General features: G+C 45.0%; 1 protein-coding gene across 1 annotated transcript; it reads left to right on the top strand.

The window, feature by feature from the left end:
- Window positions 1-305: 305 nt before the first annotated feature.
- HIRIP3 (HIRA interacting protein 3) lies at window positions 306-14218 on the top strand. Its single transcript, XM_053265345.1, has 7 exons — window positions 306-465; window positions 1282-1402; window positions 1528-1681; window positions 5184-6676; window positions 10190-10361; window positions 11581-11679; window positions 13334-14218. The coding sequence occupies exons 1-7, from the start codon at window positions 386-388 to the stop codon at window positions 13480-13482; spliced, it is 2268 nt and encodes a 755-aa protein (XP_053121320.1). The 5' UTR covers window positions 306-385; the 3' UTR covers window positions 13483-14218.
- Window positions 14219-14965: the final 747 nt, after the last annotated feature.

Genomic DNA, 14965 nt, shown 5'->3' on the forward strand with positions numbered 1-14965 from the left:
CGAAATGCAGATCATGCTGTTCACTCCAGTTTACCTTTACCTGCAGATCGGTTTCAGTTTTAAAGCAGGTGAAAGGCCGTCCAATTCCCCAGATCAATCCCTGCTCTTCTCCTTTTGGCAAAGCAATTAGTTCCTCGGCAGATCCGCCAAAATAGGGACTACATTTCCCATGAGGCAGTTCGGCCGTGGAACGCCTCTCTTCCGAGCCTTGAAGGACTACATGTCCCAGGAGGCTGTTCGATAACACGCCCGCCGTCTTAGAGCGGAACTACAGTTCCCATCATGCACTGTGCTAAGCAACGGCTGCTCTGGACTACATTTCCTAGGAGGCCTAGAGCAGAGAGCTGGGCTACGTTGGCTCAGAGGAGTCAGTTGGCGGGAAAAGATGGCAGTGGCTTCTGGAGGAAGGGAGGAAGATATGCAAGCCTTCGTCAGGAGTGTCTTTCAGGGGAGCCCTGATCTTAGGTGCGGGGCAGGAGTCCGGACGCCTGGCTCCTCCCCGTGGGCTTGGTGGGGCTGAGGAGTGCTGTGAGCCAGGGTCCTAGTCTGCAGGGCTTAATTTGAACGGGATGGGGGGTCATGGTGGTGTGTGTCTCCCCTCACCACCTATTTGCAATGTCAGGCTTGGCCCTGGGATGTGGGTGGTAAATAACGTTGAAACACCCCTGGGTATGTGCAGAGTGCTTCTGCCTCTCCACTGAAAGACACAATTCAGTGATTATGCTGGGTTGTTACTATTATCTCTTGTTTACACAGTCAGATAGGTGTTATTGACTGGTTTGTTTTATCCAGACATCGAGTCCTTCCCAAGGACCTGGGATGCCAGAATTTTATTGTCAATTGTTTTAGATATCGTCACAGAATTATTATTATTATTACGAGCTTTAGATCAGAGGGTGTGACTTCCAAGGCAAGCTTTAATTCCTGCACCTTGCTTTTTAGAAATTAAGGACAGCCTCTAGAAGAGGGGGCCTGAGCGATTTTACAGAGGGGTGTAGAAGAATCCTGGGCTTGTTTTAACCCACACTGGTGATTCTCCTACAGAACCTGTCTTGGCTTCCAGGCGCATTTTGGCACATGCAGTTTGATGGCATAATGCAGGGTTTCTTAACCTTGGGCCCCAAGATGTTTTTGGACTACAACTCCCATCATTCTCAGCCACAAAGGCCATGTCTGGGGATGATGGGAGTTGTAGTCCAGCGACATCTGGGGGCCCAAGGTTAAGAAACCCTGGTGTAATCTATTAAGAGTCACCTGCTTCACCCTCACTCTCTCTTGCAGCGTCCTCACCCATGCCATTGTCCGGAAGAAATATCTCGCCCATATTCAACAAGAGAGTCTAACTAAAGAGGAGAAGGAAAAATTCAAACAGCTGGTGGAGGAGGAGTTGGTTAAAATGCAGGTGTGAGCAGTACTCAGTGGGGTGCTGCTTTCCCTCAGGAGGCCTCTAGGAGGAGGGGAAGGGCCTCTGGGGATTGAAATTGTTACAGTTGAACACCTTTTGTTGGTTGTTTGTTTGTTTCACAGGTTGATGATTCCTCCAGCAATGTAGAATTGTTTTCCAAATTGCATTCTTCTATCAAATCTGGAGGCCAAAAGAGACAACGTTCTTCTGATATCTCTAATGATGAGGCCAAAAGCAGACAGGAGCAGAAAAAGCAACGAGCAGGAATAGAGTCAGGTAAGGAATGGGGCTGTAAATTAGCACAGGCTATCTGGTGTGCAAATAATCTCTAAGGTGTTTTGTAGCTGGGCCGAGAGAGAGAGAGAGCTTTCATAAGTTGGGTTTTCAACATTATTTGCAAATAGGGGAAAAGATTTCCTTTCCCACCATAACCAAGAATAAATAACTCAGGTTATGCTTGCTGAGACTAGAAGAACACAGCACTGTTTTTAAAAGAAAGCCAGTTTATCCCTGACATGATTAAATTCCAACATTTGGTGGGGGGAAACAGTTAAAATATGACTTTTAAATTTTAAAAGTCTTTTAAAATATCACCCTTCTCTTCCTTATCTATTTTGAAGAAGACCTTTTTGAAAGGGTGTGTGTGTATTTTTTATTTATATTTATATCCCACTCTTCCTCCAATAAGCCTAGAGCAGTGTATATGATTTTGTTTTTCTTCACGACAACCCTGTGAGGTAGGTTAGGCTGAGAGATACGTGACTGGCCCAGAGTCACTCAGTGAGCTTCATGGATGAATGGGGATTTGAACTCTGATCTCCCTGGTCCTAGTCCAACATTCTCTAACCACTATATCATTCCAGCTCCCCTGAGATATTGGATAAGGAAATGGTAGATGACCCATGTGAAGGATTGTGGATCAATTTGTTTTGAGGTTTATAATCTGATGTATTGCCAACTTAAAAGTGGAGATAAATGATATTCTTTCTTTGGACAATAATCAGGAAACTTTTGAAAGTTATCTCCCTCTTAATCTACTACTACGAATATTTATATACTGCTCTTCAACCAAAGTTCTCAAAACGGTATACATAGAAAAATAAATCCCTCTATCAGGGATTCCCAGATGTTGACTACAACTCTCATAATCCCCAACCAAGGTCATTGCAGCTAGGAATGTTGCGAGTTGTAGTGAACAACATCTGGGAATCCCTGTTAGAGGGAACAGTGGTCCCCTGTCCCCAAAGCGCTCACAATCTGAAAAAGAAACATAAGGCAGATACCAGCAACAGCCATTGGAGGGATGCTGTGTTGGGGTTGGATAGGACCAGTTGCTCTCCCCCTGCTAAATATTAAAAAAAACACTTTAATAGGTGTATCTTTGCTCAGTTAATTGGGGCCTGAGAAAAATCCCTTCCTTCAGGGTCCCCTTAAGAAACCTTGTTAGATGGATGCCTAAACCATGCGTTCATTGAGAATCAGTTAAAAGTCGGAAAATTCAATACACTTTTAAAAATCCACTGAAGACCTAGTCTTAAGTAAACATTTGGATAAACGCTTATCTATACTTTCGCCAAAAAAAATGCAGCCATACAGCCCTTGCAGGGACTGGTACACTTAACAATGTGTGGTTAGTTTTGTATATTGCTTTGAGTGGGTTGCCAGAAAGGTAGCATATAAATAATAACAGTAGTAATGTTTAAATACTCTTCAACATGAACGCCTCCCTGGTCTTGGAAAGCTAGTATATGAGGGAGAAAAGTACTGGCTTGCCTTCTCCTTGAGATGCCGGTTTTCTACAAGTGGGCAGTATTTGATGCAGGGGAACCATTCAAACACTCCAATCTTCCACCTGCATTCTGCAGAGCCGCCGCCGCCACCACCACGCACTTCTGCCAGCACTGCCAGCTTCCATCTTCCACAAGTAGATGCCTAACCTGGCTTGAGTCCAGCAGTGGAGATGGACACCAGGAGGAAAAATTTCCACTAGAAGTTGGGATGGTGACTGCTGATTGTGAAATCCCCTCCCTAGAGAGACCATCCCACATTACTGAATTCTAGCCATCACCTTAAAAACGAAGACTGATATAAGTTACTCAAAGTAGTCCCATTGAAACTGGATGGGACTACTTTGAATACTTTTTTTCATCTTGTCAGCCCATCTTATGGACCCAAGCTTTTCATGAGCAAGCATCTCTCTTCTTTTATTGATAATATTTTATGATTTTTATCTTGTTTACACAGTCAGACAGGTGTTATTGACTGGTTTGTTTTATCCAGACATCGAGTCCTTCCCAAGGACCTGGGATGGCTGAATTTTATTGTCAATTGTTATAGATATCGTCGCAGAATATAGGCTGTTCCCAGTAAAGCTGCTTTTTGTAATTGGCTGATGGTGATTTTTGTGGCCCCTATGGTGTTGAGGTGCTCTTCAAGGTCTTTTGGAACTGCACCCAGGGCACCAATTACCACTGGGATTATTTTGGTCTTTTTCTGCCACAGCCTTTCAATTTCAATTTGTAGATCTTTGTATTTGGTGATTTTTTTCTATTTCTTTTTCTTCTATTCTGCTATCCCCTGGTATTGCTATGTCTATTATTTTAACTTGTTTTTCTTTCTTCTCGACTACAGTTATATCTGGTGTATTGTGTGGCAGATGTTTGTCTGTTTGTAGTCGGAAGTCCCATAATATTTTTACATCTTCATTTTCTACCACTTTTTCCCACCACTTTTTGGGAAATTGGTGGGAAATTGATGGTCCCACCAATTTTTGGCTACAGGTAGCTTGTATTTTTTGTAGAATGTTCCAGTGTATCATCCCTGCTACCTTGTCATGCCTTTGTTTGTAGTCAGTCTGTGCGATCTTTTTACAACAGCTGATTAGGTGGTCCATTGTTTCATCTGCTTCTTTACAAAGGCGGCACTTGCTGTTGTGGATTTTTCAACTTTGGCTCTTATTGCATTTGTTCTTAGTGCCTGTTCTTGCGCAGTCAGTATTAAATCCTCTGTTTCTTTCTTCAAGTAACCATTCTTAAGCCATTGCCAGGTCTTGGTGATGTCTGATTTTCCACTTATGTTGTGCAAATATTGACCATGCAAGGGCTTATTTTTCCATTTTTCTGCTCGGTTCTTGACTTGTTCTTTCTTGTAGGCCTGCTTTGTTTCATTGGTGTTGAATAGTTTCGCGTTATTGACCATTTTAAGTGCATATTATTATTATTATTATTATTATTATTATTATTATTATTATTATTATTACATTTCTATCCTGCTCTTTCTCCAAGGAGCCCAGAGCGGTGTACTACATACTTGAGTTTCTTCTCACAACAACCCTGTGAAGTAGGTTAGGCTGAGAGAGAAGTGACTGGCCCAGAGTCACCCAGCTAGTATCATGGCTGAATGGGGATTTGAACTCGGGTCTCCCCGGTCCTAGTCCAGCACTCTAACCACTACACCACACTGGCTCTCTCACACTGATTGCATTTTTTTTTTTGCACTTACAGATTTTTTTTTCCTAAGTTGTTAATGTTGATTTTACTGTGTTAGGATATTTTTAAAAAATCGAAATGGGGGGAACACTTTGCATAAATAAAGATGTTTTAATGTAAAGTATTTCTCTACTTTAAAAAAAAACACAGATACAAAGCAGTTCACACAATACCAAAACTAACAATAAAACATAATATACAGTAGCTCTGTTGCAGAGCTACTGTAGAAGAGGAGGAGCTGCCCCATCCCAGTATCTGCCATGTTTTAAATTTTTTATTTTATTTTGCAGAGGTCAGCTTAGATGAAGAGGATTCTGGAATTGATTCTAAGAAGATACATAAGCCTGCTGGGGAATTCGCAGAGTCCTCTGATCAAGGGGACTCTGGAAAAGAAGGTCATCCTGATGGATCTGAGAGTAATGAGCAAAATGCAAAGAATGAAAGGATGACACCATCCCAGAAGGCAAACAGAGAGACATCAGGCCAAACATCAACAAAGAAGCTGTGGGGTAGGAAACAGAGAAACAGATCGGGGATCTCTTCTTCAAGTGATCTTGAGGAAGAGATCAGCAGATGTAAGAATGCAACAAAGGTCCAAAGAACAAGGTATGAGAATGAATCAAATCAGGAGCTGAAAGGCAGGAAGTTCCAGAGAAAAATGGGATTTGACAAAGAACAGAAATGGACAGATGGGAAGGGCAAAGGAAAGAACAGAAGGATGAAGAGTGAGTCTGAAGAAGAAAGTGAGCCTCTTCCAGTGGGGAAAATGCTTGAAAAGAAAGTTGTTGATTGGAGTGAAAACGAGGAAGAGGGAGAGGAGAAGGTGGGTGGCACCAGACGAAAGGCTGAGGTCAGTGCAGGGCAAAGAACTCGGAAGGCTCAAGATGAGAGTGAAAGTGAGGATGAATCGGGAAGCGATTCGGAGGAGGAGGACAGGATCCCGAAAACCATGGCAAGTAATAAACTTGGAAGGAAAAATGTATGTGCCAAGGAATCAGAGAGCGATTCGGATGAGACTGAAGGCAAACGCCAGATAAAGAAAGAAATGCCCAGGACGAAAACAAGGCGGGTGAGTGGAGAGAAATGGAACCGTATGTCAGAGAGTGATTCAGAAGAAAGCGAAGAACCTAAGAGGCAAATTAAAAAAGGCAGAATGAAGAAGGCACAAATGAGGAATGTGGGGGAAAGAAGGGGTCCGGGGAAAGAGCGAAAAGAGAATGAGAAAAGCAATAATCCAGAAAAGAAGCAAAGAAAATGCACGCCCAAGAAAAGTGTGAGCAGCAGTGAATCGAACAGTGAGGAGGATCAGCATAAGGGCTCAAGACAAAAAAAGAAGGGAATTGGTGGTAGTGATGGATCTCAGAGTGAAGCAGAGAATGGGAGGAAAGGGGGAAGCAAGTCCCAGCCAGTGACTGTGAGCAGTGGTGAATCTGAGAGCGAATCAAAGGAAGCTGAAGCTGGGAGCTGGAAAAAGAGAAGAATGCTAAAAAAGAGGAGCGGAGATGTGTCTGGGAGTGAATCTAGCCAGGAGGAAGGGAAGCTGAAGAAGAAAGGAACAGAGAAATCCCAGAGAAAGAGTGTCAGTGAAATTGAATTGGAGAATGATTCTGGGGACTCTGGGAGTGAATTGGGAAAGAAAAAAAATGAAGGCCATCAGAAGAAAGGAACGCAAAAGCCAAAAAGAAGTAATAGCAAAGAAGAATCTAGGAATGAATCGGAAGAAGAAAAGAGCTCCAGCTCAGAAGATAACCCCAGTTCTTTCAAGGGGCAGCATCAAGGAAAGGTAAGGCGGTGTGAGCTTGCTGATAGCTTAATCTGTTTGTTGTTTGGTCCTCCTCACCATGCATAAAGATTCTTGGCAAGCTTACTCAAGCCTTCACATTTAAGGCAGTAATTTCTGAACAGCAATATCGTGGCATAATTTCAACATAGCCACTGGCTATAGTTTGCTATTTAGCCATTGATAGACCTGTCCTCCGTGAATCTGTCTAAACCCCTTTTAAAGCCATCCAAGTCACATCCCATGGCAAGGAATTCTATAGATGATGTGCTGTGTGAAAAAGTACTTCCGCTTGTCGGTCCTAAATTTCCCAACCTTCAGTTTCATGGAGTGACCCCTAGTTCTAGTGTTGTGAGAGAGGGAGAAAAATTTATCTCTGTCTACCCTCTCCACTCCATGCATAATTTTATACACTTCGAACATATCTCCCCTTAGGTGCCTCTTTTCCAAGGTAAATAGCCCCAGATACTGTAGCCTAGCCTCATAAGGAAGGTGCTCCAGGCCCCTGATCATCTTGGTTGCCCTCTTCTGCACCTTTTTTAGTTATACAATATCCTCCTTAAGATACATTAACCAAAACTGTACACAGTACTCTATATGTGGCTGCACCATAGATTTGTACAAGGGCATTTTTATTTTCAATCCTCTTCCTAATGATTCCTAGCATGGAATTAGCCTTTTTCACAGCTGCCACGCACGGAGATCACACTTTCAATGAGCTGTCCACCACGACTCCAAGCTCTCTCTCCTGGTCAGTCACTGACAGCTCATACCCTATCAGCGTATATGTGAAGTTGGTGTGTTTTGCCCCAATGTGAATCACTTTACACTTGCTTACATTGAACCAAATTTGCCACTTTGTCACCCAGTCCCCCAGTTTGCGGAGATCTTTTTGGAGTTTCTCACAATCCGTTGTGGTTTTCACTACCCTAAATAGTTTAGTGTCATCTGCAAACTTGGCCACTTCGCTGCTCACCCCAACTTCTAGATCATTTATAAACAAGTTAAAGAGCACTGGTCCCAGTACCGATCCCTGAGAGACTCCACTTCCTACCTATCTATCTCCATTGTGAAAACTGTCCATTTACTCCTGCTCTCTTTTTCCTTCAACTAGTTACCGATCCACACATGAACCTGTCCCCTTATTCCATGACTGCTATGTTTAATCAAGAGCCTTTGGTAGGGAACTTTATCCAAAGCTTTTTGGAAGTCCAAGTATACTATGTCAACCGGACCACCTTTATCCACATGCTTTTTGACACTCTCAAAGAACTCCAAAAGGTTAGTGAGGGAAGACCTTCCCTTGCAGAAGCCATGCTGGTTCTCCGTCAACAACTCCACGCAGTCTTGGATAAAACAGATTATCTAGACCCATTTCAGACTGGCATCCGGGCAGGTTATGGAGTAGAGACTGCTTTGGTCGGCCTGATGGATGATCTCCAAAGGGGAATTGATGGAGGGAGTGTGACTCGGTACTTTTTGATCTCTCGGCAGCTTTTGATACCATCAACCATGGCATCCTTCTGGATCGCCTGCGGGGACGGGTTATAGGGGGCACTGCTTTGCAGTGGTTCCGCACAGACCTCTTGGGCAGATTTCAGAAGATGTTACTTGGAGACTGCTGCTTTACAAAGCGAGAACTTTTGTATGGTGTCCCTCAGGGCTCCATTTTTGTCTCCAGTGCTTTTTAACATCTGCATGAAACCACAAGGATATGGTGCAGAAGTAGAAACCTACTTCTCCATGTCAGCTTCATCAGGCAATGGCATAACTTCCCTATATGCCTGCCTTGAGGCGGTAATGGGCTGGATGAGGGATAACAAACTGAGAATGATCCGAACAAGACGGGAGTGCTCACTGTAGGAAGCCGCAGTTCAGGAAATGGGATAGATCTGCCTGTTCTGGATGGGGTTACACTCCCTCAGAAGGAAGAGGTTTGCAGTTTGGGAGTTCTTCTGTACCTAACCCTCTCTGATACCTCAGGTGAAGGTGGTGGTGAGGAGTGCTTTCTATCAGCTTTGGCTGGTTTGCCAACTGCGCCCTTTACTTATTTTTTAGGCCTTTTTGCAGTCATGGTTCCCCCAACCCCCTGTTTCCCATAGACTTTAATGCCTCACCAACCGCACATTTGCCAACGGTGAGGTTTTGCCAGAAGGGAACCCTAGCAGTTGGTGAGGGATGACTGTATATAAAAGGCTAAGGACACATGTGGCAAGCCCCACCCACACAGTGCTTTACCAGTCGGAGGTAACAGAGCAGAAGCACCATGGTGATTGGGCAGTGGGGATGCCATATGCAGATAGGGGGGAGGAGCCTGTGATAGTTAAGGTCAGTTGGAATGCAACTGTTAACTGGTCGGAAGATGTGCTTGACTGTAGAAGAGAGAAAGATGGATAGATAGAGTGAGTGGGCAGGGGTCTGCGAAGAGAGGGGTTGTGAGGGAGGAAAGAGCCCCTTCAGGAGAAGGAGGCTGACACTGTGCAGCAGTGAGGAAACAAGATGAACAAGATCTGTTAACTGAGAGAGAGAGGGGAGGGGAGGGGAAGAGAAAAGGAAGGAAGTGTGAGGGCCAGTGCCAAGCCTGCAGTTACCTGAAGGGAATGAGCGGCCATGGCGGCGGCAGCAAGGAAGGGCCCAGTCAGCCACTGCTGCTGCTCGGGGGCTACCAAGGCCATTGTGGGAGGCAGGCAAGTAGGGGACAGACCCAGGCCTCTCAGTGTCCTGAGGGGAATGAGCAGCCACGGCAGAGAGGAAGGGTCCGGTCAACCACTGCTGCCTCTCTCGCAGGGAGGAGCAGAAGTGGAGCTAAGGACAGGGTGAGGAGGTCTCTTGGGTTAGGGGGCTGCAGCTTGGCCAGTTGGTGCCGGTAAGGCGTCAGCAGCAATCAAGAAGGGTGAGGGGGATGGAGCGACGGAATGGAGGAGCAGGAGCACTGCTCAGGTGTGGGTGGAGAGAGGTCTGAAGTGAGGGGGCTGGGGGGGTGAGGGGAGCAATCAAGTACTAGCTCTGCGTGGGTTATGCTAGTTTTTTATTAATGTGCTTGTAAAAGGAAACTAAAAACAGTTTTAAACTTGTAAAATTTAGAATCTGAGAAAGATCTGCTTCTCTTGGGCATGATGTTTTTGCAAAATTTTGTATCTGTGAATAATTGTGAAGCATAACTTTATTTTGCACAAACACTTCAAAATATATAGTAGATAAGTTGGAGATGTTGACAGTTTGTCACAGCGAGTGAAGATGTGTGACAATAAAGAGCAGGGCACGTTAGCACCTCTGTGCTGCATATTGTGGAGGTAAATTCCCTAATCCAGGATCAGGAGGTGTCAGACTATGGTCTGAAAGAACATGAAGTGCGGAACTTGCTGAAGTTAACCAGGTCTGGGTCTGATCCATGGCTGGTTGAGCAACCACTGGGGAATCCCCACATATGCTGCCTTGAGTTCCTTGTTAGGAGAAAAGCAGGCTATAAATATATAAATAAAATGAATCCTCCTCTCTCCACCCCAACTGCTGCAGGACAGAGAACATTCTGGCAAGAGTGAGGAGCACCCCGCAATCCGGCGGCTAAAGCGCTACATCTGGGAGTGTGGGGTGCGCAGGAATTACAAGAAGCTGCTTGCAGGTTGCCGTTCCCGTAAAGCCAAAGTGGAGGCACTCAAAAAGGAGCTGGAAAACCTTGGCCTGAAGGGTAACTTTATTCCTGAGAAATTGTGAAGAAATTAAAATGGGGGGGTAGCGTGGCAGAGAGACATGGAAGAGGGGTTGAAGTCGAGAAGGCTAACAGTTGGCAGCATTGCATGTATCTTGTCTTATTTATTTATTACATTTCTATACTGCCACTTACCAACGTCTTGTGATGGTTTACAAAACAAACAATAAAGACAGCATTAGAACAAAATTAAAACATTTATTTTTTAAAAAACCAATTTAAAACAACAAAACAACAATAAAAAATAATTTACAGCTTATTCAAAAGCTTGGTGAAATAAATATGTCTTGAGTGCTTTTTTAAAACCTAGAGATGGGGAAGCTCTTGCAACAACAGGGAGTCCTGGAGCTTCATGGTGGCTATAGAAAAGGCCCAGCCCTGAGTCGCCACCCAATGGGCTAGAAACAGCTGCAGGCAGACCTTTCCAGAAAAGGTGGGGGTCCTGAAGGAGAAGGTGCTCTCTTAAATACCCTGGGCCCAAGCTGATTAGGGCTTTATAGGTAATCACTAGCCCTTTATATTTTGCCCAGAAACATACATATGGGCAGCCAGGGTAATGCTTTTACAATAGGAGTAATATAGTCTCTGGGTTATTCCACAAACCAACCTAGCTGCTGCATTTTGTACGAATTGCAGTTTCTGGAGTATGTACAAAGGAACATAGGAAGCTGCCATATACTGAGTCAGACCATTGGTCTGTCTAGCTCAGTATTGTCTTCACAGACTGGCAGCGGCTTCTCCAAGGTTTCAGGCAGGAATCTCTCTCAGCCCTATCTTGGAGAAACCAGGGAGGGAACTTGGAACCTTCTGCTCTTCCCAGAGCGGTTCCATCACCTGAGGGGAATATCTTGCAGTGCTCACACTTCTAGTCTCCCTTTCATATGCAACCAGTGCAGACCCTGCTTAGCTAAGGGAGTAAGTCATGCTTGCTACCACAAGACCAGCTCTCCTCCAAAGGCAGCCCTTCCTAGAGCTATTTAGTACTCCTCTCCCCAGAATCCAAACTTCTGTGCCAAGATAATCCATATTTCAGAAATCTAACATGTGCAAAAAACTCCCCCACTCCCCCGCCATTGCATTTTGTGCCTTCTGGGGTGTGTGTGTGTGTGTAATTCCGCCTGCCCCCCTTCCCTGGTGCCACTTCTGACTTGTTCATGCAACTCACTCCTGGCTTATATTTTCTCTCCCCTTTTCTCAGGGACACCAACTCTAGCCAAGTGCAAAGCTCTGAAGCACAAGCGGGAAGAAGCAGCTGAAGTGGCTTCACTTGATCTCAGCAACATCATCACCACAGAAGGTAGACGAGGTGTGGTGGGAGGGGCCAAAGAGAAGGGTGGGGCTAGTGCTGTATGGCTCCGTATAGCAGGGAAACCTCTAAACATTCAGAAGCAATTGTCTGTTTTGTGATTATTGGGGATGGTCTTTCCCATTATCTAGTATGAAAACCTGGGAAATTAAGAACATAAACACAAGAGCACAACACACTAATGTTCTGACAACTTTCAAGAATGTGTTCTTTATTTGCATCCTGATATGAAGGCAGGTCTGTCTTATCTTCCAAGGCCTAAAGGATATAATAAGCCATTCATGTTGACCCAGTTTGGACAATACAGGAGGATCTCGATATTTGCAGAGGTTCCATTCCATGGTACAAATGCAGATATGGAAACCATGAATATCGAAGCATTGCGGCAATGGGGAATTGGGGGTTAGGTTTCTGGTCAGGTGGAAATATTGCCAAAACATCGATTTTTGGTGGGGAGGGAGGGATGCATCGGGAAGCTGCCTACAGTACCTAACTGCTCCCTGAGTTGTGCTGTGCCCCAGAATGCCCCCAAATTGACCAGAAATTGCCATTTCTTTCTTTTTAAACAGAGCAATTTTGAGGCTCCAAAACACAAAATGGTGGTCAAAAATGACCTCCATGATCATTTCCGGTCACCCCTGACCCGCAGATACATGAGATTGACCTGAGTTTTTTCTCCCCCCCCCGCCCCCCCACTACGTATGCTGAGGTCAGTTGTCTGTTGCCCGGCCATAGGTACATGGATATCGAGGTCGTCCTGTACTTTATGTGGTCCTGTGAGCGTGCATGTCTTTCCCCACAAGTGACTGGGGGAAAGTTCAGTGCATCAGGAGAGGAGAAAGGTGTGTGCCAGGAGGAGAGAGGTGTGTGAATTCTTAACACATACACATCATTCTGTGTTTTAGGATTGGCAGACAAAGTATTGCCCAAACTGGGCCACTGAAGATTAAGTAAATACTACAGATGTTCTCCCCTGCAGCTCTGGATTTCCTGCATTGAGCAGGAACCTGGACTAGAGCAGAGGTTCCCAACCTTGAGTCCCTAGATTATTTTGGACTACAACTCCCATCATCTCCAGCCATGTGGCTGGAGGTGATGGGAGTTGTAGTCCCAGCATCTTGAGTATAGGGCCTGCAAGACCCCCTTCAACTCTATGCCATCTCAGTCCTCAGTTTCCCATTTTATACATACACACAGAAATGGACAAAAAAATGGGCAAGGGAGGAACGACAGGGCTGTCGCACACTTGCTTTGCATTCAGAAGGTCCCAGGTTCACTCCCTGGCAGCATCTCCAGGTAGGGCTGGGAAGACCCCTGCCTGGAACCTGGGAGAAGATGCTGCCAATCAGTGTAAACCATGCCAAGCTAGATGGATCAATGGTTTGACTTGATATAAGACCGCTTCCTATGGGAGGGCACGGAATGTTAGTAAACTGGGAGCAATAGAGTAGGTGTGACCTCAAGTAGCTAAGGGAGCTAAGAGAGGTTTGCTTTGAAGGCATGTGAGCTTGTGGGTGGGGACCAAACAAGCAGGCCTAGCCCAGAGAGGCCTGCAGATGTCCTGGAGGTAAATCCATCTTCTTGCAGCACCTTGTTTACACAGCCCTCCTCTTTCTGCCACCTCCCTTCCTTCAACTCCCCACAGGCCGTCGTCCAAGACGTAACAATGTCTGGAGTCTCTACAGCAAGCCCCAGGAGCCGCCCACTTCCCCAGAAGAGTCGCCCATCCGCCGTCCTTCCACCGACTGGTCCCGCCTTCGAGGAGTCATCAGTTCAGATGGGGAAAGCAGTTGACTTTGGGAGGGAGGGAAGGAGGGAAAGAATTTATGGGTCCGTTATCCTTATTATAAAGGGAAGCATAAGCTGGGCTAACAACTTACAAATCCAGTGACCAGGAAGGGACTTCTGGTTGTTTCCAGCCCACCTCTTCTTTCCCTCCGCTTATAAGAGAAAAAGTCTTTTAAAAAGCTATAACACTTTTTACTGCCAACTTCTGTTGTTGAAGAGGGCAAAGGTTACAAATGCCTCTGAGGATAAAGATCTGTCGCCTCCTGGACAAAGGCACAGATGATCCGTTCCTTCAGATGTCCAAACCACAAAGCTCCTACACCTATTGCCTGATTAAAACTTCAGTAGAACAAAAGAAGCCACCCTCACATAGGGAAACTGCTGGTTGGGGGGGGGCGGGGTATATAAAGATTCCCATAATTACTCTTCCCAAGAGTGAACATTCCTGAGTGTGAGTGTGTGTGAGGGAGAGGAGGAGGAGAAGGTGTGTATTCATTTTCATTCCACCTGTGTTCTGGGATGACTTTCTTCCTGTTTTCCCTTTGATCTTTTTTCTTTTTTCCCTTTGTTGTAACTTCAAGGAGAATGAATCTAGTTCTGGATTAGACCCTAATGAAATGGAAAGGTTTGGATATGCTTTTGTAATATGGAGCACATTTAACCATTGTTGTAAATGTGTGTGTTGGAGATTTTATGGCTGAGAACCAAACGTTCTATTTTGTTAAATAAAATATCTTTTGGACTTCTGTGTAAAATAATTTTATAGTGCCCACCTACCCTATTCCTCCTGAGCACTTAACCTCCCTTACCGTTCATAAAGTAACCTGCCACAATCTGGTAACTGGTACGGAATCCAGATTCCTGGAAACCTCAAGCTACTTGTAGTTTTATCTTTAAAAGGCAAGTTTCTAGATCTCATGAAAAAAAGGCTCCAGTAAATATGTAGTGGGGATTCTGTGGCCTGCATGGCTACAGGTACTTCCCTGCATATTTATTTATTTTTACATTTATATCCTGCTCTTCCTCCAAGGAGCCCCGAGCGGTGTACTACATACTTAAGTTTCTCCTCACGACAACCCTGTGAAGTAGGTTAGGCTGAGAGAGAAGTGTGTGAGGGCAGTGTGTGAGAATGACTACGTGGGTCCCCTCCATCCACTTAGCACTGCACTCCTGTAGTCATGGTCATATGAAGAAGACCCTCCCTGTGTATGTGTTCCTCCTTCATTCCTTGTGCTCTCCAGCCCAGATCCCTTAATTTGCTTTCACATGTCATCCTGTCACTATCTTTCCCACAACAATCAAAAGCCCTTTTGGTTTTTGCTGCAAAAACTCAAATCCTGGGGTCCAAATAAAGCATGTAGGTCTCTGACGATGTAAAAAAATCCACATTTGTAGAGGGCAATTTTAAGGATTTCTTGGTGCAGCGGCTGGCTTTTTTTCAGTGTGCTGTATAAAGAGTTGCCTCACACAGAGCCATTTAACCCAGTAC

This window comes from Hemicordylus capensis, chromosome 6 (genome assembly GCF_027244095.1).
Source record: "Hemicordylus capensis ecotype Gifberg chromosome 6, rHemCap1.1.pri, whole genome shotgun sequence".
NCBI lineage: Eukaryota > Metazoa > Chordata > Lepidosauria > Squamata > Cordylidae > Hemicordylus > Hemicordylus capensis.

Coding starts and splice junctions, on each gene's coding strand:
- HIRIP3 (XM_053265345.1), top strand. CDS start 386: ATGGCAGTGGCTTCTGGAGGAAGGGAGGAAGATATGCAAGCCTTCGTC. Junction 1,403..1,527: donor AGGAGTTGGTTAAAATGCAG/GTGTGAGCAGTA, acceptor TTTGTTTCACAG/GTTGATGATTCCTCCAGCAA. Junction 1,682..5,183: donor ACGAGCAGGAATAGAGTCAG/GTAAGGAATGGG, acceptor TTTATTTTGCAG/AGGTCAGCTTAGATGAAGAG.